This window comes from Rattus norvegicus, chromosome 15 (genome assembly GCF_021556685.1).
Source record: "Rattus norvegicus strain SHRSP/BbbUtx chromosome 15, alternate assembly SHRSP_T2T, whole genome shotgun sequence".
NCBI classification, from domain to species: Eukaryota; Metazoa; Chordata; class Mammalia; order Rodentia; family Muridae; genus Rattus; species Rattus norvegicus.
The window spans coordinates 81,707,314-81,730,109 of NC_141548.1; the positions used below are offsets into that span (position 1 = coordinate 81,707,314).

Sequence of the window (22,796 nt, forward strand, 5' to 3'; positions counted from 1 at the left end):
TTTCTAAAGGGTTTTTAAATTATAATTTCAACTTGTGCGTGTGCGTGTGCGTGAGTGTGTGTGTGTGTGTGTGTGTGTGTGTGTGTGTGTGTGTACAGACGTACATGTCCATGGAGGTCAGAGGCATTAAATTCCCTGGAGATGAGTTATAAGTGGTTGTGGGCCACCTGCATGAGTGCTCAGAAATAAACTCAGGTCTTCTGCAAGAGCAATGAGTGTTCTTCCGCTCTAAGTGTGTGTGTGTGTGTGTGTGTGTGTGTGTGTGTGTGTGTGTGCATGCGTGCGCGTGCTACTGTACTATTGTTAGATATCTAAGCTATTTCCAACATATGTGTGTACATATATATATATACATACATATATATGTTTATTTTCTAGATGGAGAGTTATTTATGTTATCTATCTTTGTTTTAGACACGGTCTCCCTACGTCACTCTGAAGGAGTACACGTTGACCTTGAATCTGTAACTATTGTCCTGACTCTGCTTCCGACTGCTGTGGTGGAAGCAGGGTCCCACCAGGCCTGGCTTATCTCCCTTGAGCTCAGTCCTATCTTTTGCCTTTTTCATACTTGTTGACACAGTGTCCCGTCCCCCCCACCCCACCCCACCCCAAACTTGTCCACACTTCCAGGACCGCCGCAGCAGCACATGGAGTCGTGACATCAGCCCTACCACGACTGTACACATATCATCTATGAATCCGTGCCCACAGGGGTGTTTCCCTGCTCAGAACCTCGGGCACTTCTGCCTGCACCTCCCAGCCTGCAGCCATAACCGCTGTTGTCATAGCATGGCCAGCCTTTGGCTCATTGTGATGCTGATGAGGTAGCATCCCTGATGTTCTAAAAGATTGTTTGGTGTAACTGCTTCGGGCCAGGAATTGTCTTCCCCTTTTCCTATGGTATTTTGAGTCGGGATTCAAATACTGTACAGTTGAAGCTGCAGTATGCCTGGCCTATAACTTGGTCTAAGGCATTCATATTTGCCATTTTCTTTGTATACTAACAAGGTGGAAAAGCAATCCCAGTCCCTCCAAAAGGTAAAGCTCTACTTTTTAAAAAAACGTACTACTCGTGTTTTAAAGCTGGGGGTGGATGAGCTGCGTGCGCGCGGACACTGCTTTTCGGCGCATCTCGGAGAATTGCACTGAAATCCAAAATGAAGTAAAACGTATTTCTTATGAACAAGGGAAAGGAGACAGTGCAATCAGGATATTAAATTGTTTCCTTAGGAACACGTCATCTGAAATTATAAAAGAAATGAAATCATTAAAATATTGAACTGACCTATCTGTCAGCACAAAAAAGAAACGAAGAGACATCTGTTGTGTCTCTAAAGTTCTTGAATCGAAGTGATCGGCACGTCCTCTAGTCTCCTGGAGAACTTATTTACTGTGTTGTTGCCTCAGTAACTTTTAAAAATGTATGGCTTCAGGTAGGAATGAAAAAACTAGAAAGATTAAAGATGTGAAGCGTTCTTCTGGGACAAAATCTCTTCTGTGTTTCCATTGGTCCAGATTCTAACAGGGACACACAGTGAATATAAAAGTCACTTTTAATTAAATAATCTTACCCTCGGCACTGGGTGCTCAATTGCCACAAGCTACTGTTGCTCTTTCTGGTGTCTTCTCAACGGGCCAGTATCATCTGATAGTTTGGAGAACAGAGATGAAATATCCCATATCCCGTGGATATAATCTCCCACATTGAGTGAGCTTGGGTGGACTTTCTATGCTCAACTGACCCGAGATGTCTCTGCTGCCGTGTGTTCTTTAAGCACTGCCCTGCAGAGTGCTCCTTGCTCTCCTCCGCTCGTGGAGAAGCTATTTATCTATTTTTTTTTTCCACTGTCTTTTGCAAGCCCCCGCCCCCGTAGCTGGATGCCGGCTCAGCCCCCACACATTCAGGCGTATTTATTCCCGTAAAGATAGTGACACTTGGGGTTTATTCTAAGACTAAATCCTCGCTGCCCAGTGACTAAGGACCTAAGTATGCACACTGCCTCTGTGCTCACTCTCCCAGCCAGCCTGACTACTCAACAATTTTCTTTCTTTCCCTCAGAATCAATCCCCTGTTTTGGCACACTTCAGTTCACACACGACTGCCAGGCCACTAATTGATTTCTGAAACCTGACATTTGTCTTTTTTGGTGTTCTCCCATCTTCCCTAATGGTGCAGGACTACTCAGCAGGGAGGAATGCAAAGAACTAGAAAGTTCAAAGTAATTGAGGATCTGTCCATTCACACTGGCTGGCGGCACGCCAGTGTAGAACCTGGAAAAATCTGAAAAATATTTATCGACTTTTAACCCCTTTTTGGAAGCCGAGTGGACAAGTTTGTCAACAGCGCTGTTTGTCTTGGTTAAACATGGTCTCTGTGTGCTTAGAACAGCATGGTACACATCTCAGAAAAGGATTGCCTTCCAACTTCCGTAGGATCCTACACAGCTGAGCTGGATATTTTCTGTGGGGTTGAAGAGCTAAGGATTTGAGAGAAACGATTACTTATTTAAAAGCGGTGGCCCTACTCCCCGATCTTTATGCCAGAAATTACATTTAAATAAATGCCACCATTTCAAGCAAAAAAAAGTAGATATTCGAGTATTTTTAAAACTGTAAATGGATCAGCTATATGAACCAGACCAAGGTAGGCTCATATATACATCCTTTAAAAAATAGGAAAGTAAAGAGTGACAAGGCCATAAAAATATGTTCTTCAGTGCTTGTCACATGGTTTGGGAGGGTCTTGATTTGCTGCAATTGAAATCTTTGTAAGGGGCAGCATGTCAAAAAGCTATTGTGAAATTTAGAAAGATTCCCATTAAAGTAAAAGGGTCTTATTGCAGTGAAGTATCACGCCCCACTGATGCTCTGGTCTGGATAGGCTTAAAAGTCAATCAAAATAAAGCTAAAGTCCAAGACCTTTAAATTGTATTGAGAGTTAAGAGTTAAAGAAAAGAAATATTGTATTAAGAGTTATTAATACCCCACGCCTTAGTTTGGTTATATTATCAGCATTAAGCATCCAAAGGTCTTGTAAAAAAAAAAATCACCTCTTTTTAAAAAGTTAAAATCCAACAACAATTCTATGACCTGTTTCCGAGTGATTTGAGCTCATGATCGGGTTTAATCACAGAGAAAATGAGGCCAGGTTTTTAAAGATGAAGGTTGGCAACATGAAATTGTTCACTTAAAACACACACTTATTAAATAACACCCTGGTATCCTGAAAGGCGTCATTGCCCGTTCTCTGAAAGCAGCAATGACAACTGTAAAAATGGATCATTGCAACAGGAAGGAAAAGGGAGAAGAGAAATTGAGTTCACAATATGATTCTATCTTTGCTAAACAAACAAACAAACAAACAAACAGCACGTGAGACTTTCTTCAAACATTCATTTAAGGAGACTCATACCTGTGAGGTACACTTTTTCTCCTAAGAACTTTTTAAAAGATGCTTCACTGTAAAGGGGCAGTGTGCTCTCTGTAGGTACTCTGCTATAATGTGCTGTCAAAAGACGTAGGTTGATAGCAATACGACAGGCATTTTTTAAAGTCGCAGTTTATTGTCTCAGCTTCTCAATAAGCCAGATAAAATCATGTACAAGAACATTAAGGATTAAGGAGAGTAGTTTCCTTTAGCGATTACTGGCAAAAATTAAGAACCAAACCAAACAAAACCACTCACTCACCCTCCATTAAAATAACGCAGTAAAAAGGTGGTCATTTAGTTGGCCGTTGCTTTCCTACAAATTTGGATTCCCAGTTTTCAGGGTCGTTGAGTGTCTGTGTATGTTTGTGGCTTCTTTGGTTCCCGTTTCGTAGGAAAAGGTGCCACTGTATTAGGTAGATGGGCCATACTTCTCTTCTGAAAATATTAAAACTCCGTCTCCCCCCCTCCAGAGACTACAGTGCTAGCAAAAATAAGCCAAAGATGTAATGTCTATTTAAATACCCAGTTGAGCTGGCTGTTAGTTCTCAAATTAGATTCCATGCTCCGACTAGAATCAACATGGTTTAAATATTAAAAACTTCATAATTCATATGGCCTACCCCACCTTTCCCCCACATACGGCAGGCGAAGGAAAGTAGAAATGTCTGTGAAAACTTCTAGCTCCTTAAATGCTGTAGGGGGAAATGTGCCCAGGTTGGTATGCAAGGACTTGAAAAAATGCTTGACATTACAGATTTTATTCAGGCCATAAGCGATCTGCTAAAGTATATAGATAGATCTACGGTTGAAAACACAGAAATGAGAGCTGTTTTACATTTGTTACCGCACCGCCCCTTGTTTTCCTCTAAAGTACATTTTGTATACTTAAAAAAATACACTCATTGGATAAGACTGGAAACCTCAGCTCCCCCACCTAGCTGCCTTCTGTCTTCAGCTTTCGAGTTTCAGGTCCTTGCACAACACCTAAGACGTGCAATACTTTTTTTCGCCCTAATCCTGGCAGAGAACAGTTCGGAGAGATCTCCCTTCGCGTCTCCACCCTGATTCCCCCCTCTTCCTAGATTCCACCCGCTCCTCTCCTTCCCTCCGCCCCGTGCTCCGCCGGCCCAATCTGTCAGAGAAGTTGTGTACAAACTGCGCCGCAGCCCTGCGCGCGAAGCTCCTGGCCCGCGAGGGGTGCGGTCGGCCCGTCGGAGGCGGGACCTCGTGGGGCTTCTTTTCTATTGGCTAGCCGCTGGCCTTGGGGCATTGCCATTGGCCACAACGCTGCCAGTCGCATGAGCTGGCCCTGCCTCCCTGGAGTTGGGTGAAATAGAGGCGGGCGTCAAGTGTCAGTAGTTGCGGGGCAGGTACGCGCCCTCTTAGCTTGCTGGTGGAGCTTGGAGGTGGCGGGAGCGGTTCCGGCGAGGGAGCGAGCGAGGGAGCGAGCGAGCGCTGGGGCGGGGCGGGAGAAAGTGGCGGTCGGAGTACATCGGCGGTGACGCGTGGCCGAGCCCAGGAGCCCCGATCTTCGTGCCCGCCTTCTTGAGCGTCTGGCTGCCGGCCCAGGGGTCTCCCGCTGCGGCCCCGCGCCGAGTCCTCCGTCCTGTGCCAGCCCGGGCGAGGTGGGAATCGCGATCGCCCCGTGCCCCGCTCCCGTAGTCTCCAGACCGTCCATGCCCACGCGGGTGCTGACCATGAGCGCCCGCCTGGGACCAGTGCCCCAGCCGCCGGCCGCGCAGGACGAGCCAGTGTTCGCGCAGCTCAAGCCGGTGCTGGGCGCTGCGAACCCGGTCCGCGACGCGGCGCTCTTCCCCGGAGACGATCTGAAACACGCGCACCACCACCCGCCTGCGCCGCCGCCAGCCGCCGGCCCGCGACTGCCTTCCGAGGAGCTGGTCCAGGTAAGCCGAGAGTGGCCGGCCTCCCTTCCCCAGCTCGGGCGTGTCCCGCCGCTGCGAGGCGCGGGCGACAGGGGCCGCTCCAGGCTGGGACGCGCGGGAACGGGCGCCCGAGTGGGCAACCCCGCCCTGCGCTGCCAGACGGGGCGCCGCGGAGTGGATGGGGGAGCAGGGCGGGGGCCCACCCCGATCTGTCCAGAGAAGGCTAAAGAGCCGCGCGCTCACGTGCACCTTGTCTTTTCTTGCGTGCGGATGAAGGCTTCTACCCACGCTCAACTTGGCTTAAAATGCTTCTTGACCACTCTTTCCCGATGGCCCTGGCCTTGGAAGTCCACCTGCCTGCGTCCTCTGGGGTGAAATAAAAATGCAGATTGGACTACTGGGGTTTCATATGCCCCCGTGGCTCACCCTAGAATGGATTGTAGGGCCCCGTTTAGGAAACTAGAATCTTAAGGTTGTATTGGAACACCGCTTCTTTTTCCTTAAAAAGAACACGGACAAAAAAAAGGCCAGGGGTGTTGTTTTTCTTGTGCGCGTAAATTTCCTCCCGGAGTCGCGTTGAAAGCTGGCAGTTGGCTTTTACACTTGCCCAGCAGCCGAATTAGAGCAAGCGCCTGTTTCTTTCGCCCACGCACGGGAGTCATATAGCCTAGAAAAAACTTCCCGGGACTTTTAGCTGGTCCCAAGGAAAAAAAAAATTGGAAACAGACCCACATGCAAACAGCTGGAAGAGCTAAAATCAGAAACCACTAACCGCCACGGGAGCGCAGTGCACGAAAGGGTTTAGTTCGGTTTATTTCAAGACACTTAGTTTAATAGCCTCTTGCTGTATTGTGTATTTGCACTCAGCGCCTAATTCTTGGTCTGCCAGTGTGCTTTGAGAGGACAGTGGCATTTTGTCAGATGTGACTCACATGGTCACAGCATGAATCTTTATTTTTAAGTCCTGCATATCCGGGAAATCCCGTCCGTCCTCATCCACATCCAGATCTTGATGATCTGAGGTCCGAGGTGACATTCTTTTGAAAATTAAAAGCAAAAATAAGACTCCTATTCATCGATTAAGGTGCAGGGGTTTTTATGAACCATTTCACGTAGTTGGGGTTTGATCTTTTTTCTAACTTCAATGTCAAAAAAGATGAGAAAAATTAAAGTTTTCATTGTATTAGAAGAGCGCGTCTGATCCGTAGCTGGATTATGTCTGATCTTAAACAATCAGGGCCTGGAAGATATTCGGTTATTTCAGTTTGGTTCTTTCAGGAGATAGCAAGATGACTGCTCTTTTTACAGAGGAAGGGGGAATGTAGCATTGGCCCACGGAGAGGACATGATAAATGTTTTGCTGATGACTGTGTGAGTGCAGCAGCCTCTCCCCACCAGCCTCTCCCCACCCACGGGAGTCTTAGCACCCGTCTACCAAGGGAGTGATTTTCTCCTTGATAATTAAAAGATCTGTTTTAGATAGGGACATGAACAGGTCCGTTTCATTATTAATGTAACCAGTTACCGAATCGGCCGGGTAAAATGAACATTTAGATCAAACGTTGAGGGCGCACTTGTTTTGTACGAGTGGATGCAGGCTCCTGCTCCAAATGTTCGTTTTTATTCAGAAAGTTCCGAAATGGGCAAAGCACATTTTTATATTAGTATCCAAAGAAAACCTAACTATGCCCACGGAAGAGCCCTTCGAAATAATTATTTCGAAGAGTTGCAAAAGGTCTTAGTTTTCAAGTGAAGCATGTTTAAGTGTAATGGATGCGGACAGATTTGAGACAGTTTGGCAAAAGTGTGATACCGTGCTTTAAACTGAAGACTTGCCGTTCTCGGACCGGGGTGAGACTTGAATGCATCAGAAAAGAATATGTTTTGACCTCCTCCCCCACCTCTTTCACTTTTTGTCTGGGGATGATTTGGGGGAGTGATTTTACTAAGGACATGTCACAGAGACTTTTGGTTAACCAATAATTACACAACTGACAGAATGAACTTGTGTGTTTATAAGCAACACTTAGGAGTTGGCCCCGGTACTCCTGGAGTTTAGTAGGCCATATTTATTTATCCTTCCTGACTGAATCGGGTAGATTACGTTTTTCATCTTTTCTTTTCTAGACAAGATGTGAAATGGAGAAGTATCTGACACCTCAGCTTCCTCCAGTTCCGATAATTTCAGAGCATAAAAAATACAGACGAGACAGTGCCTCAGTGGTCGACCAGTTCTTCACTGACACTGAAGGCTTACCTTACAGCATCAACATGAACGTCTTCCTCCCTGACATCACGCACCTGAGAACTGGCCTCTACAAATCCCAGAGACCATGCGTAACACAGATCAAGACAGAACCTGTTACCATTTTCAGCCACCAGAGCGAATCCACCGCCCCTCCTCCTCCGGCCCCCACCCAGGCCCTCCCTGAGTTCACCAGTATATTCAGCTCCCACCAGACCACAGCGCCAGAGGTGAACAATATCTTCATCAAACAAGAACTTCCTATACCAGATCTTCATCTCTCGGTCCCTTCCCAGCAGGGCCACCTGTACCAGCTGTTGAATACACCTGATCTAGACATGCCCAGTTCGACAAACCAGACAGCAGTCATGGACACCCTTAATGTCTCTATGGCTGGCCTTAACTCACACCCCTCTGCTGTGCCGCAGACGTCCATGAAACAGTTCCAGGGCATGCCTCCTTGCACGTACACCATGCCGAGTCAGTTTCTTCCACAGCAGGCCACCTACTTTCCCCCATCACCACCGAGCTCAGAGCCTGGAAGTCCTGATAGACAAGCTGAGATGCTCCAGAATCTGACCCCACCTCCGTCCTATGCTGCTACAATTGCTTCGAAACTGGCAATTCACAATCCAAATTTACCTGCCACTCTGCCAGTTAATTCGCCAAATATCCAACCTGTCCGATACAACAGAAGGAGTAACCCGGATCTGGAGAAGCGACGCATCCATTTCTGTGATTATGATGGTATGTGGTCTGTGTGCTCTGGAGCATCCGTAGTGTTTTTCGTGTTCCGGGGTGCCCCGGAGTCTCACATTTGCTCCCTTTTGAACCTTAGCCATGAAAATATATAGGGTGTACTTTTTCTCTTAATATTTTTGTGTTTTATGCTGGTGTATAATGGCTAGCCAGTCATGACAGCTCATGCCTTTAATCCCCGAAATGAGGCTGAGATAGGAAGATGTTCTAACTAGCCTGGGCTACTTAGTGAGATCTTAATTAACTCCTACAATTCCCTTTTTTATTTGATTTGTTTATGTAATGACTAGACCATTAATCTAAATGGGGTTTCTTTCTCTTTAGTAGTATTGGATTTCATTTGGTCTAAAACCGTAGCACCAAATTCTAAAGTCTCTGGAGATTAAGTAGGTTGATAGGCAATAGTGCATGTGGTAACTTCTCTTCAGGTTGTAGGGACCCCTTGGCAGGCACAAGGCATCAGGATGAATTTTAAGAATGGTTGGTTCCATTAGTGTGTGCTCGTTCCCCAATGAGATACATGACCCAAAATATAATTGAACGTAATACATCTCCAAGTTGCAGGCATAAGTGAGTTTATGGTTAATGCGGGGCATAATTTATTGACTGCACAATGTGGCATGACATGCTAAATGAAAAAAAAACAGGAGTATAGAAAATTATAGTTATCTCAGATATAACACTGTCAGTCCTACATCCATTACATTAAACACACACACACACACACACACACACACACACACACACACACACACACACACACACTACGATAGCTCTCCAGTCACTGAAGCCTGCCTTATAGCAAAAAGTACCTACTGGAATATAAACACAGAATTTCCATTTGTTACTGGCTGGATTATCTGTGGTCTTTGCTCCCAAAATGGTCCATAAAGCAGATCACCTCTGCCTCCTAATAAGGTCAGGAGGGCACCTTGAAACTTCCTAACCAAAACTTCCAATATTACATCTAGCACAAGAGATTTCATCTTGAAAGCCAAGTTTTAAACACTGAATCATCGAATGTAAAGATTGCAAAAGGCCCTGGAAATGACAAGTTGTTCTTCCTCTGTTCCCTTTATTTTAGGTTGCACAAAAGTTTATACAAAGTCGTCTCATTTAAAAGCTCACCTGAGGACTCATACGGGTAGGTAATTTTCTTGTTAATTCTGGGAGTTGTGTAAATAGTATAAGTGACATTCATCCTTTTAAAAGCCAAGATGTGTTTGATCTCTTCTTTCTTCTGTCAACTTTTATTTTTTAATGGCCTACCTTTTCAGCAAGGGCTGGGCTCAAAATTCAGTTCCCCAAGAAACTGATTCCGGGAAGGCTGATGTCTCCTCGGTGAGACCTTGCCCTGTCACCTCACGTAGAATTAATGACCCTCAAAATGTGAACAGCAGTGTTTACTGATGGATTTTAAAACTTTAATGGCAATGCTATTTCTTTCTGTCTTGAAAGAAGGAAAAAAAATCTTGGTAAATCATCTTGCTTCAATAAGGCCCTTTTTTAAGGTAAAAACTTTTCCACTCACCACGTCGAGCACCAGTGCTTAACACATTATCATCAGTTTCACCAGTGGCTTCAAATATTTGTGTTTTAACCTTATTGCTGTTTCTGAAAAGTGGGCCTGAGATTTGCAGAGTATGAAATGGGGTGGCCAGGACGGAGGGCTGTGGTTTGAGAAGGCCTCCTCCATCCTTAGTATTCCATTTCATTCTCATTTTTAAGTTCAGTCTCTAATTATATTTTTGATGTGTTTGGTTAAATTCACAGCAGTCCCTTGTAGGAGCTATTAATTTTGAAGCCCTTATTATCAGAATCACTTTTACAATGAAATTCAGCAGCCTACTTTATTAGAGGGTGGGTGGGTTCCACATACCCATAATATTTTCAGGTGTCTGGATGGCTACAATTATAATTTTCTTAAGAATAGCCCTAAAGGTAAAAACAGATATAAAAGTGGCTGCATTTCCCCCGCCTCGATAAATACACCCTCCTTACCTAAAGTTCAAAGAATAAGTTTGCTAATAAAAGCAGTGACCTAGCAAAATGTATTATTCCACCATTGCCATGGAAACCAAAGTATTCAACAGTTCCTTTGAATGGGTTGTTGGGTTAGTGTGAGGACTTGAATCTCCCCAGGCTAGATGTTACTATGGAAATTGAGTTTTGATAAATGAAGTAGTTATCTCTAACCGCTGCATTAAAAAGTAAAAGCCTTTGAACAAAGGTCAGTGCAGAAGTAGAGCCCTGTGAGAGCGGCTGCAGACTTCTTGTAGGCGTGTTAGGGAGCCTTGCTAGATAATCTGAATGCTAAACACTTCCTCAAATCCAAATGGTAGATTCGGGCTTTCCTGGAACGGCTTTTAAAAGAAAGACATCTCACATTTATCTGTGATGAGAATGAAATCATTTGAGCCCGAGGTATATATTTTTTTTTTGTCAGCAGGTAAGCACGAACAGAATAATCCAACAGATAATTCAAGCTCCAATATAATCCCTCATAACATACAGTTGACAGGGGCCAGAAGAATCCATATAGAAATACTAAAGCAACATACTGAAATATCCTTTTGTAGACTAGTGTTGTTAGGGAAACACTGAACTTGGGCTTTTTTTGAGCTTTTGATCAAGGGAAACAGAAATAGTAGCTTCGAAACATTTGAGCTGTTCCTCTCTCATCAGAAGTCCTTGAAACTGGAGATAGGGAAGAAGGAAGGCATTTTCGAGACTAAAGTCCCCATAATAAAATGTGCAATTACATATGCCGATGTAACCGACTGCTTATTGCGGGCTGTATCTGAATAGCCTTTCCACCCTGTCAGGGTTTACTGCTGAATGCTTGTACCTGGGATCCTGGAACTTGACCTGCTGGCAGAGAAATTTAATAGTGGGTCTGAACAATGACAGTACTAATAAAAAAGCAGACTGAGACGGAGGATCTAGGCCTAGTTAGGGTCCCATGGAAGGACTTTGTCACTCGATCGTAAATATTGCGGCCTTAAACATCTAATGAGTAAGGCCATGTAATGCAGTTTCATGAAGTTTTGTTTGATAGTCTTTCAAATGCCTTGGGGAGGGTTCGTAGCAGACTCGCTCATCTGGCTAAACCCGTTCTTAGGTAATCATGGCGCATTGAGGCTTTCTCCTCATTTCTGGTTTCTAGACAATGCCTTTTAAAATTAACCTGTGTGCTGGCTACCATTGTCTCCTCCCTCCCTCTCCTCCTGCTCTGAATGTGCAGGAAGCCAGTAGAGGCTTGTGGCTTGCTTTCTTTTTTTCTTTTCTCCTTCAAATGCCCAAATGAAACAGTTTTTTGTTTTTCCTTTCTGAATAGTACCTCTGATTTAATAGCTTGTCCTGTTTTTCTTTCTGTCCCATTTCCTCCCACTTGGAAAACTTGTTAGGGGACTCTAAAAAAAAAAAAAAAAAAAAACCTACATGGCAATATTGACCGTATTTGATATAAAAGAAATGCTTTTCTAATGATTGCAGGCAGAGTATGAAGTGTCCCAGCATTTCTGTGGAAAGTAACAGTAATTTTTAAAAAAAAATGTCAAGTTAGCGTATGCCTCAGTTTATTTTAGTTAAGCAATTAAAAGAACCTTCATCTGTGTTCTTACTGGCTTATTTCTGGGGTTTTAGATAGTAAGCGACTCTCTAACTTGTTATAGAGTGAGTTTAACCTCGTAGCCGTCAACTGCACAGCTAACTCATTCTTCCTAAGCTGGGACAAAGCCAGTCTGCTTTTGAGTCACTAGTACAGCATTTGGGTTTTCTAAGTTCTTGGACTTGGCACTTCTTTATTGAACACAAAACACTTAAGGTCTTCTGTCTGGTCAGACATAGCTGTATCTGTATTTATCTGTATGTAACACCACGCTTGGCTTCATATAGGCATCTTTTGTGGGTGAGAGGGTGCTTGTGTATGATATTTGTGATAAGGGTGCACTTTAATATGCTTCTGATGAGAAGAATAGTTAGGACTGTTTGTAGGCAACAGTGTCAATAAGTGGTCTGTTCCCAAATCAAATCATCTGGACTTTCACTTATGACATGTCTTTCTTATGACTTGTGATGTTTGCAAAGGAAGGTACACATTGCCATCAATCTAAAATTTCCTATTAGTACTTTTCAAAAAAAACACAACTCTGCCACCCTAAGCCACCATGGCTGAAACTTTCTGCATTCTAGGCTACCTTAGCAATGTTCACTCCAGACAGACCCCTTTCCCAAATTCCATTATGATTATGTATACAACCCCGGCTTTCTGGCTTTCTGGTCCAAATAGAGTTAGCAGATGCATAAAGAAGCATTTAGGAGCAACACTCAAGAGTGCACAACTCTGCTGGCCGGGGGGATCTGGGTGTGTGTGTGTGTGTGTGTGTGTGTGTGTGTGTGTGTGTGTGTGTGTGTGAAAAAGAAAACAGGTGGTTAGAAACTGTTCCTCAAGCAAGGCTAAGTAGCAATGGCACAAAACAGACTCTTGAGTCCGGTGCTGATTCCCTGATGAAGAGGGACACCCTTCAGTGTGAGGTCTCCACCTTCACCTTTAACCTGCTGTAGGAACCAAATGATTCAGTGACATTTACCTGTGAGATGTTACCATGTGTACCTGTAAGTACATAATTTTTGTTTCTGCCTTAGTTTCTAAGTTTGATCTGGGCAGTAAGTAAACATCCTGGGTACAGATGTCGAGTCAGGTCTTTGCCGAGATCTCAGACAGTTTTGGTAATGCTGGCTTCTGAGATGTTTTTAGCACAGGCGTTTTTCCACTGAAATCTATGGAGAGGGACGGAGAACCAGGAAGGATTTCAGAATTTCAGGCCATAATGGGTGATGACGTTCATATGACTTGGATCTATAATAGATGGATATCGGTTAGCTGCATAACCTGTTGTATCAGAATAAGTATCCCATAAGGAAAATTAATCTGAACATGGGGTATCTAGTGTTTTTCCTGTTTTAAAAGTATTGCATTGAAAAGCATCACCATTCAGGAATTGGTGAAATGCATTAGTGTTCTTTCAGAATTGGATTTCACTTGTAGCTCTGAAATTTTTTTTTTTCATCTTAACTTTCAGGCATTTTTTAAAAGCAGTGGCTTAGGTGGCTTGTTAGTTTAGACCCCAGGAAAGGCATTTGTGAACATGAAAGCTTAGACACAATTTCTTTTTAATGACTCACTGGTGAGACTAACCTTTGCTTCGAGGAGTCCTTCCATCAGAAAAACATTTACATAGGAAACTGATCAAACATTGTTCCGAGATGATAAAGCTTATCAAAGGTTAAGAAGGATAATTTAATTCCGCAGACATTTCTGATTGGTTTGGTGAAGAATCCGAAGAATTAATCTCCTCTTACCCTTTAGTTTTTAAGCTCGTGGGAGGAGACGGTTCCTATGTAGATGAAACAATTGCTGGGATTGAGCGAGAAGCAATCACCCATTTGATGTGGAAAGCAGTATTTAAAAGTGTACAGTTTACTCACTCAGGAATTTTCCCTGGCTGGGTATTTTTAGTTCTATCTAATGGCCTACATCTTTTTGGGTGAAAGATTAGAAATGTCTTATGAGGGGAAAGACTCCTTGCCTGTCTGATAGCTCATATTCCTGATGTCTAGCAGGCCTGTTTAAAACCAGGTAACCTTCTAGAAGCACACACTGGCTAGCTTTCACCTAAAAGCATCTGCATAGAATTGAGTTTGCCTTTGGCTGTTCATAGAGAGGCAGGCAGGTGAGCTGCTGGGCAGAGAGGGTAGCCTGGTGAAGTCTGGGTAAAGGGAAGGCAGTCGCCCTGTTGAGCAGATGAAAGGAAAAGGCCATTCTTTCCTTTAAGTGAAACATTTTGCTAACTTTTTAGTTGTTTTTTTGTTTTGTTTTGTCTGTTTGCTTGCCCGTTACTTTGGGACCTTATGAAAAAGACAACCAAACGGAAACAGCATCTTTGTCAGGGGCTTCGAATTGGTGATTCGTTTCCACTGTTAGTGCTTGTCTAGGCTGAGAATTAGCCAAGTGCCAGAAGGAAGGAGCAAAGGTTCCTTTGGCCTCCACAGCAAGGGCACCTCCCCTCCATCCCAGTCTCCCCACGCTCTGGCTCCCGGTAGAAGACCCTGTGGTGCTTGTGTCCAGGCTCTTTCAGAACTACGACTATTCCAGTTCTACAGAAGGAATTTTGCTTACAGAGAATCTGCGTCTGGTACACCTTCAGGATAAGGGATTCTAGGATTTTATCCTGAAGACACTCGAAGCAAGGTTCTCTATTCACATTACCCCAGTGGTCCCAAGCCTCAGCTACTCTCTTGGCTTCCCAGGGCTTCATCAAACAACTAACTGGCTTCAAGTTTGATCCAGGGACTAAACCCACCAGTCAGTGCATGTAGTGAAGACACATTTACTTCAGCAGCTACTCAGGTCTAGAGGGAGGGAGGAAGAGGATTGGATTTAAAAGGATGCAGTGAGTTGAGAAACGGTGATGAAGAATGGGCTCCATGATCTGATCTCCTTTATGTTAGTGCCCCTCGATAGGCCATTACGGACATCCAGGAAGTCTTAGTTGACCCTTCCTGTTTACAAGTCTAGACTACTTACTGCTGCTACAGTATAAACACGAATAAAATCTCTTCATTAGAAAGTACTAGAACAGTTGTATGAACAAGTCAGTGAGCCCAAATCACTCTCCTTTTTTTCTCAGATATATGTAAATATTTTCCCAGGGTTCCTTAATTGTATTCTATTTTACCCTTTTATTAGCAGGTCTGGTATTGGGTCTGATTCAGGAACCCAAAAGATGGTGTTGGTCAGACACCATTTATATGCTAGGCATACCAGTGCAGGCTGTGCCCTCTTCAGTTCTGGTAGTTTGGGGCTTTTTTTTTTATCAGCAATATGTTGATTTAGACCGTCTTTTCAACATCGAAGGAAACATACCTATTTACTGGAAAATAGACCTTAGAGTTAGTTACCCCATTTCCTTTGTTACAACAGTCTATGTAGAACTTTCTAGAAAGGGGCCTTGCCGTGGGACTATTGACTATTGACTATGTGCAACAGAGCAGAGAAACCTCCACTCTGTTGTAGATGGTTCAGAGAAAGGAAAAATTTTAATCTGTTCATCAAAGGAAAATAGACAGTGTTTCTTACTGAGGATGTGTTTTTAATACTTGGCAAAACAAGCATTCTCGAACACAGAGAGGAATCCTCTTCAGGGTAGCATCTTTAGAGGTCACCAGTTCTAGTATGGACAGCAGCTTTCAGAGTCGCTGTAAGGGACCAGCCCAGCTACAGTGCGTCCCAAACCTCAAAACAGTCGAGGCTTTTACGGGCCTCAGAGCCCTTTAGAGTCCCTTCCCCTCTTCACGAGAGGCTTGTAGAATCCAAGTCAATTTGAACAATAAGCGTGTGTTCCTTCTTTGAATCAAAAAGAGAGTAGCAATGTGGAAGACTTAAGTGGGACATTAAAGTGGATGTGGAGCCAGAATCAGTCAGCTTCTTCTGGAGTTGCTTTTGAGGGTTGAATGACAAAAATTACCTAGCTCCAGAGCGGACTCCTGGAGACCTGATCGAGGCTCGAGGCTCGGCCTCTTCTAGTAGTTCCTGCCGAGGTTTTTTATACAGTACGCTAATCAGCTTTATCAGCATGGGGAGTAAGTGTGTTTAACTTGGGCATAGTTTTCAGAGACTTGGAGCTTCTTCAGCTATCTCCCTAACTGTAAGGCAGAGAAGCACATGCACGCTGTGTGATAAAGCAGGAGGGTTTCCACAGCACACAAGCTCGCCTCTGTTCACCGTAGCCTGACGCTAGCAGCAGGACTTAAAAATAAATACAGTGGATGTCGAAAGAGCTTAACCGACTATTTCAAATTGGTGGTATTGGAAAGAGATTCTTTAAAAATCCAATTAAACTTTTGAAAGCTCTATCCTGTTGAAATATAACTTGGAGGAAGTCAGTTTGCTTTCCCAGAAGTACTGGCCATAGTGTTTCTGGCTGAGGAAAAAAGGCTTGAGTCTGCTCCTCAGCCAGAAATGGGGTACCAGCTTCCTCTGCGTTGTTTTGCTTGAACAGTGTTGACACTTGAACAAATCCCATAGAAGCTGCCCCAAGTGGGGGATAGTCGGCCCGTGCTTTCAGAGTAAGCCTTGGCCCCGGTTCCTACCCTGCCAGACACTGTTGGTATTCTTGGCTGAATAAGCTATAGATGGACATAAATTGAGAGCAAAACCCCAAATGTTTTAGGAACTTTAATGGCTACTGTATGTCAACCAATCAGTAAAGTCAACTTGACAAAATATTGGTGTAGTTTATGGCTTTGCAGCCAATAAAAACAGTGAACAAAAAGAGTTCAGTGTCCCCTACTCCTAACATATAGACCCTGAAAACTTCATTCTATGCTATGTAATTATTAAATTCGAAAGGCTTGAATGATCCTTCTTAAATTGGGACTCTGAGGAAGTTTTTTTTTCTTTCTTTCTTGATTTAAACACCAGAATTAGACCCCCCTCTCCGTTGGAACGGCAGGAAAGCCACGCTGTAATTATTTTTTTTTTTACTAGACTTTTCTGTGTGAAGCTTTCTTCTGTGTGATTGACACCCCCTGATCCAGATAGTAACAGTTACCACTACCATTAAAGTCTTTCTGTGAATCCAGCATTGTGTATGAATGTAAATTGGAAGAGAAATGACTTTTTCGATTACTTAAAAAAAGCCTGGAGTGTTAGTGTAACTTTCTAGACTGAGTTTTACTATGAGAGAGTATAGCACACCTTTAAATTCACCAGACAGAACTACCTGGAGAAATACTCAATGATTCAGTACACACACAACACGCATCTGTGATGGAGGAGAGTTTTAGAATCAGGTGTTCATTTGACTTTTTCTTTTTAGATAGCATGTTATATGTAGCATAGGCTGGTTTCAAAATCATAACCCCCCTGCCTTATCCCTGCCAGTACTGGGATCACAGGAATTTACCTTCATGCCTGGCTGAGTGAGATGTGCATTTTTAAAAAATGGAACGGTAGGAAGCCAAAACAAGGCTAGGGATTTACCTCAGGCAGAAGCCCAGGGAAGGCCAGGGTGAATTCCTGTAAGGGAAGGAACAGGCATGGGACCAGTGTCCTGTGATTTCTTTCAGGCTGTTCTTCTTTGTCCTGGTAGTTTGTAGGGTCACAGTAGTGATCAGGACACTGCTCAGTTAGACAAGAAAGGTCGGGCAGTTGCTCTCCTCAGAACTACTCCGAGTTTCTCCCCTTTTACCCCAAAGACATGAAATCCTAAATAGGATCAATTATAAAACAGCAAGTTAAACTTGTGTTATTTAAGTTATTGGACGTGGTTGGCAAACTTGGGAAGAACATTAGGGATCATAGAAATTGTACAGGTGTCAACAGTGTAAGATCCCCAAGGCCTGGCCTTCTTGCTTTATTGTATTCCACAAATTTGTGTGGCCTGGACAATTGCCAAATTTTTGTTCATTGAATTGGGGATGAAGGATCACTAGGCCTGGTTGTTTTGGAACTCACTATGTATGTAGACCTCACAGATCAACCTACATCTTCCTCCCAAGTGCTGGGATTAAAGGTGTGCACCACCATGTCCAACCTCATAAAATAAATTTTGATAACCCCTATGGAGCAGCCTGTGTCATAAAAGTTCAATATACTCGTGTACCAGCAAATGCTAGAATTTAAAAAGTATCATGCAAAATGTTAATGCAATTGGATTTTAAGTTTACTGGTTTGTACGGTTGGCCTTGAGTGGTGTGGAAGGCCAGGTGGACCAATTCTCAACTCTTTTGCCACACCATATTGTCCTTGCCACAGCTTTGAAGAGCAGGCTTGTGCGTTCACAGTGGGGATGGGGTGCGGGCAACGCAGTTGGTCATGCAGCAGACCACCTCACCCTGTCTCTTCTTGTCACAGGCGAGAAGCCCTACAAGTGCACCTGGGAGGGCTGCGACTGGAGGTTTGCCCGGTCGGACGAGCTGACCCGCCACTACAGGAAGCACACGGGTGCCAAGCCGTTCCAGTGCGTGGTGTGCAACCGCAGCTTCTCCCGCTCCGACCACCTGGCGCTGCACATGAAGCGCCACCAGAACTGAGCACTGCGCACACCGGCTCGACGCCTCGCAGTCCGCTCGCCATCCTTTAAACCGCAGACCTAACTTCATATAAAAAAAAAAAAAATCAAAAGAACTGGAAATGTATATTTTGTATATTTGAGGCCACAGGGAATACATTGTATCAATACCAAAGTGTTTGGTCATTTTGAGAACCCGGAAGCTTGCTGTCATGCTCACTACTAGCTTTTTTCCAGCAAACTTCATCTCCAGACAGGCAGTCGCATCTCAGTATGGGGAACTGGTGGGGGTGCACGGGGTGCGTATGCTGTTTCTATACAGACTGCGCACGCGCAATCCTGTGTGACATTGTTTAGGATAAACAAACCCGCTTGGCAGGCACCCAGACAGATTGTCAAGATTTTACTTGACGCGGACTCGTTTTTCTTAAGACTAGATTATTTCCACAGAGAGGAGGTACACAGTGTACCTGGCAATTCACAAAGTAGCCATTGAACAAATGTTTTTGTTTGTTTTGTTTTTTTTTATATGAGTTGCCTATATTTGCTATTCAGAATTTTGTAAATATGCAAATCAGCTTTATAGGTTTATTACAAGTTTTTAAGGATTGTTTGGGGGGGAGAAATCGTACTTTGAAGATAATTATGAATACATTTACAGTTAGAGTTTGTGGTAAGATACCTCAATTACCAAATCCATTTCTTTGGGGAGGGGATAAATCATTCAAATAAGAGTAAAATGCAAATTTCACTCACTGATTGAAATAAGATTTTATTTTAAATATAAGACTTTTCTTATGTGAATTTAAACTGAAATGCTTAAAGATAGTTAATACACAGACATTAATGGTCTTACCATAGTTGAACAGTATCATTTTTTAAGTGGAGAAAGGACGGTTGTGTTTCTTGTTGAACTTAAGGACACTGTTTTCACGAGTGGAAGCATTGAACTTCCGGTGCAGTTTTTTGTCAGACATGGATGTTTGCTCCTGCAGTGCTGTTGGTTAAATGACAATTTATGGATTTTTGCATGTAATATCCAGTGAGACAGTAATTTTATTGAAATTACAGTGCCACGTAGTTAAATCTGTTATTAATACTGACTCGGTGTCTGCCTTTGATATCAGTGATGTGTTGAAAGCTTACCAATATGCAATATGGCTAGGAATGTGACATTGATGCTGTTAACCAAAGGGCAGAAATCACAAGCAAAATGCCAAAAGCAGTCTTAATTAAAAGTTTAATTTTGTTTTTAAAATATTTGTTTTATCATTATTTATTTTGTGGTAATATAGTAAGTTTTTTTTTTTTTTAGAAAACAATTTTCATAACTTGATAAATTATAGTTTTGTTTGTTAGAAAAGTTGCTTCGACGTGTAAATAGGCAACAAACGGTGTAAATAGTTTTGTAAGGCTTCTAGATGTTTATACGTGGACACACCTACATCAAAAGCATAACTCGGCTGCTGTTCTGCTGCTTCGCCCCTTATTTTTGTATTGTGGTAATTTCCTATGCAAATATCAGCAAGCAGCTGTAAAGCTGTAGAATTTTTTGAGAGAATGAGATGTTTATATATTAACGACAATTTTTTTTTTTTGAAAATAAAAAGTGCCTAAAAGATTTATGTGGTGACTTCTTGACCTTCCATAGCACAAGTATATTATAATCCCAAGTCAAGTTTCTTCTTTGGTGGGTCAGATCAGGCGAGTGAACTGGAGAGTACTTGCCTTTTATACCAGCCTCCGAGAGGCTGAATCCAAGGCCATGGACAACACTTTGAATCAACTCCTTGAAGACAGAATGATGACTCGGGGCTGGATGTGTGTGTCTCAGTTCGTTAGATTACCCAGCCCGCAGGCAGTGGTGGTACACAGCTCTACCCCAGCCCTCACAGGAGCAGGAAGGCGTGAAGTTCAAAGTTGCCCTTTGCCACAAAGTTCAAGGCTGTCCGTTGTGAGCTGCTTGAGCTCTCGTCTCAACTATGAAAATAGAAGCAGGTCTACAGGGAGGGATAATTCAAATGCTTCGATTCGTGGACCTTTTCAGCTTGGACAGGTGGGAGATTCTATTGCTGAAGGCAAACAGGAACTGGACTTGGTTTTGTTCCTTTATTTTAGGCAGTATCTTTGTAGCCCTGGCTGGCCTGGACCTTGCTCTCTTACCAGGCTGGCCTTGAACTCACAGAGCACCTGACCTCCCGAGTACTGGGATTAATTAAAGGCATAGGAACCACCACGCCCAGCCAGGGATTTTTCTCAAATTGGAGGTTATTTTGTTCCAAGTCCTGAGCCTCAAACCCACAGGGATTGTGCCTACCTGTGTGAGCTGAGAGCTGGGCACCACTCACTCCTCAGGAAGTCTTGTACCCAACAGCAGCACCCGAGTCTTAAAGCCTAACTGTGGTGTGAACACGTGGGACCTCAGAAATGAATTCTAAGCCTGTCATGGGATAGTGGGGGCCCTGTAGCATCTTTAAGAGTTTCAAAAAGCATAGGTTATTGGTGAAAGCCACCCCCCTTATCCCCAAGTATGGGCTGTGTCAGAATAATGAAGACCTGGTTGTAACCCCAAGAGGAAAACCTTCATAGGAAAGAGAATATGTAGAACTGTCTAAGTCACTCCATCCCCCCCCCCCCCCCAAGCTGGGGACCGAACCCAGGGCCTTGTGCTTGCTAAGCAAGTGCTCTACCGCTGAGCTAAATCCCCAACCCCTTAAGTCACTCCATCTTGAAGAAGGGAACCCAGAATCCAGTGCTCACAAGTGCAGCTTGCAACACCAGTTTCCTCCAGTAAGAAAAGGAGGAGAGGGGGTGACGACAGTACAGGAATCTGTTGACACTGCTCTGGCCAGGTGACACTAGCAGTGATGAGTCATGCTGACAGTGTGCCCCCGTCTTGTGACCTGATGATAAAACTTGCCTCTGTGGTCTTAGAACATACATACTTTGTGTCATGAGAGGCAAGAGAGAGGACCTGGGCATCCTATAAAATGCTGCGAAGGCCAGGATGACACTCTGGAGCTCTTACTACGGCATGCTAACCAAAAGCCTTGGAGGAGGAAAGGACTGAGGGCACTAGGTCTGGCAGTCACAGACCTGACTCCGGAAGAGAGAAAGGAAACGCACATCAAGGATGTAATTAGTATGCCAATGTTGGCTCATCCATCGGGATAATTGTATATTAATGCACACTTTATTGTTTTTTATTGTTATTTTTGTGTTAGTAATTTATATTTCTTCTGTTGTTTTTGAGATGGAGTTTCTCTGTGTACTTCTGACCATCTTGGAACTTTCTTTGTAAGCCAGGCTGGCCTTGATCTCATAGAAATCCACCTGCTTGTGACTCCCAAGTGCTGGCATTAAAGGCGTGCTCCACAACGCCTAGCTAGTGACTTATATTTCAAATAAGACAAAAATAAGGGTTCAGATTAGAGGAATTTTATTACCATCATTTTTTTTTCCTTTAGAGGCTGTCATAGAAATCACTGGGTACATCACATCAGAGTGGCCTCAAACTCAGAGATCTCTCACTACCTCTGTCTTTCGAGTGCTGAGGATAAAGGCGTGTGCTACCATCCTGGCTTGTTATAATTCTTTCTGGCGAATGGATATAGGATTTCACTGTAGAGCTCAGGTTGGCCTGGAATATGCTATGTATCCCATGCTGACCTCACAGGAAAGGTCCCATGACCTTTCTTCAATGCCTGGTTAAATTAAAACATAAACTAAAAACCTCATTTTTTAAAAAGTGATAATACAATCAATCACTCTAATAAGTCACCGTAAATCGAGATGGGGATCCCTGTTGTCCTCAGATTTAAAGTGGAACTTGCAGTTGGGTAATTTGGCCTTAGCCGTTTTATTCCTCCCTGCTGTTTCCAGCCCTCTAATGAGTATGTAACTCGGTAACAGTTTGTTGTTACTGGTTTCTCATCCTTTCACGGGGAGAAAAATAATTTCTCTGTCTTAAATTTACTTCTAGAGATTAAAATGAGAAAAGTTAAGCCACAGCCTGCCTGCCTGTCTTCCCTTCCTCCCTCCCGCCCTTCCTCCCTCCTTTCCTCTTTTTCTCCCTTCTTCCCTCCTTCCTTCTCTCCTCACTCCCTCCCTCTCCTCCCTCCCTCCTTTCCTTCCTTCCCTCCTTCCTCCCTTCCTCCCTCCCTTCCTTTCTCCCTTCTTTCTCCCTCCCTTCCTCCCATCTCCTTCCTTCTTCCTTTCTTTTTTCCTTTACACGATCTCTAGCCCCGTTTCCCTCAACCTTGCTGTGCAGCAAAATGCTCTTGAACCCCGTCCCGCTGCCTCCAGCTCTGGAGAGCTGGATTACTGGCACAGGTCACTACACCACTGTATAAGGTGCTGGATCAAACCCAGGCCTGGAGCATCCTAGGGAAATAATGGTC

General features: G+C 43.8%; 1 protein-coding gene across 2 annotated transcripts; it reads left to right on the forward strand.

The window, feature by feature from the left end:
• The first annotated feature begins 854 nt into the window (after positions 1-854).
• Klf5 (KLF transcription factor 5) lies at positions 855-20,017 on the forward strand. 2 transcript variants are annotated; one of them, XM_087586699.1, is made up of 4 exons: positions 855-1,041; positions 7,444-8,308; positions 9,405-9,464; positions 18,240-20,017. In XM_087586699.1, the coding sequence occupies exons 2-4, from the start codon at positions 7,456-7,458 to the stop codon at positions 18,416-18,418; spliced, it is 1,092 nt and encodes a 363-aa protein (XP_087442825.1). In that variant the 5' UTR covers positions 855-1,041; positions 7,444-7,455; the 3' UTR covers positions 18,419-20,017.
• The last annotated feature ends 2,779 nt before the right edge of the window (positions 20,018-22,796 follow it).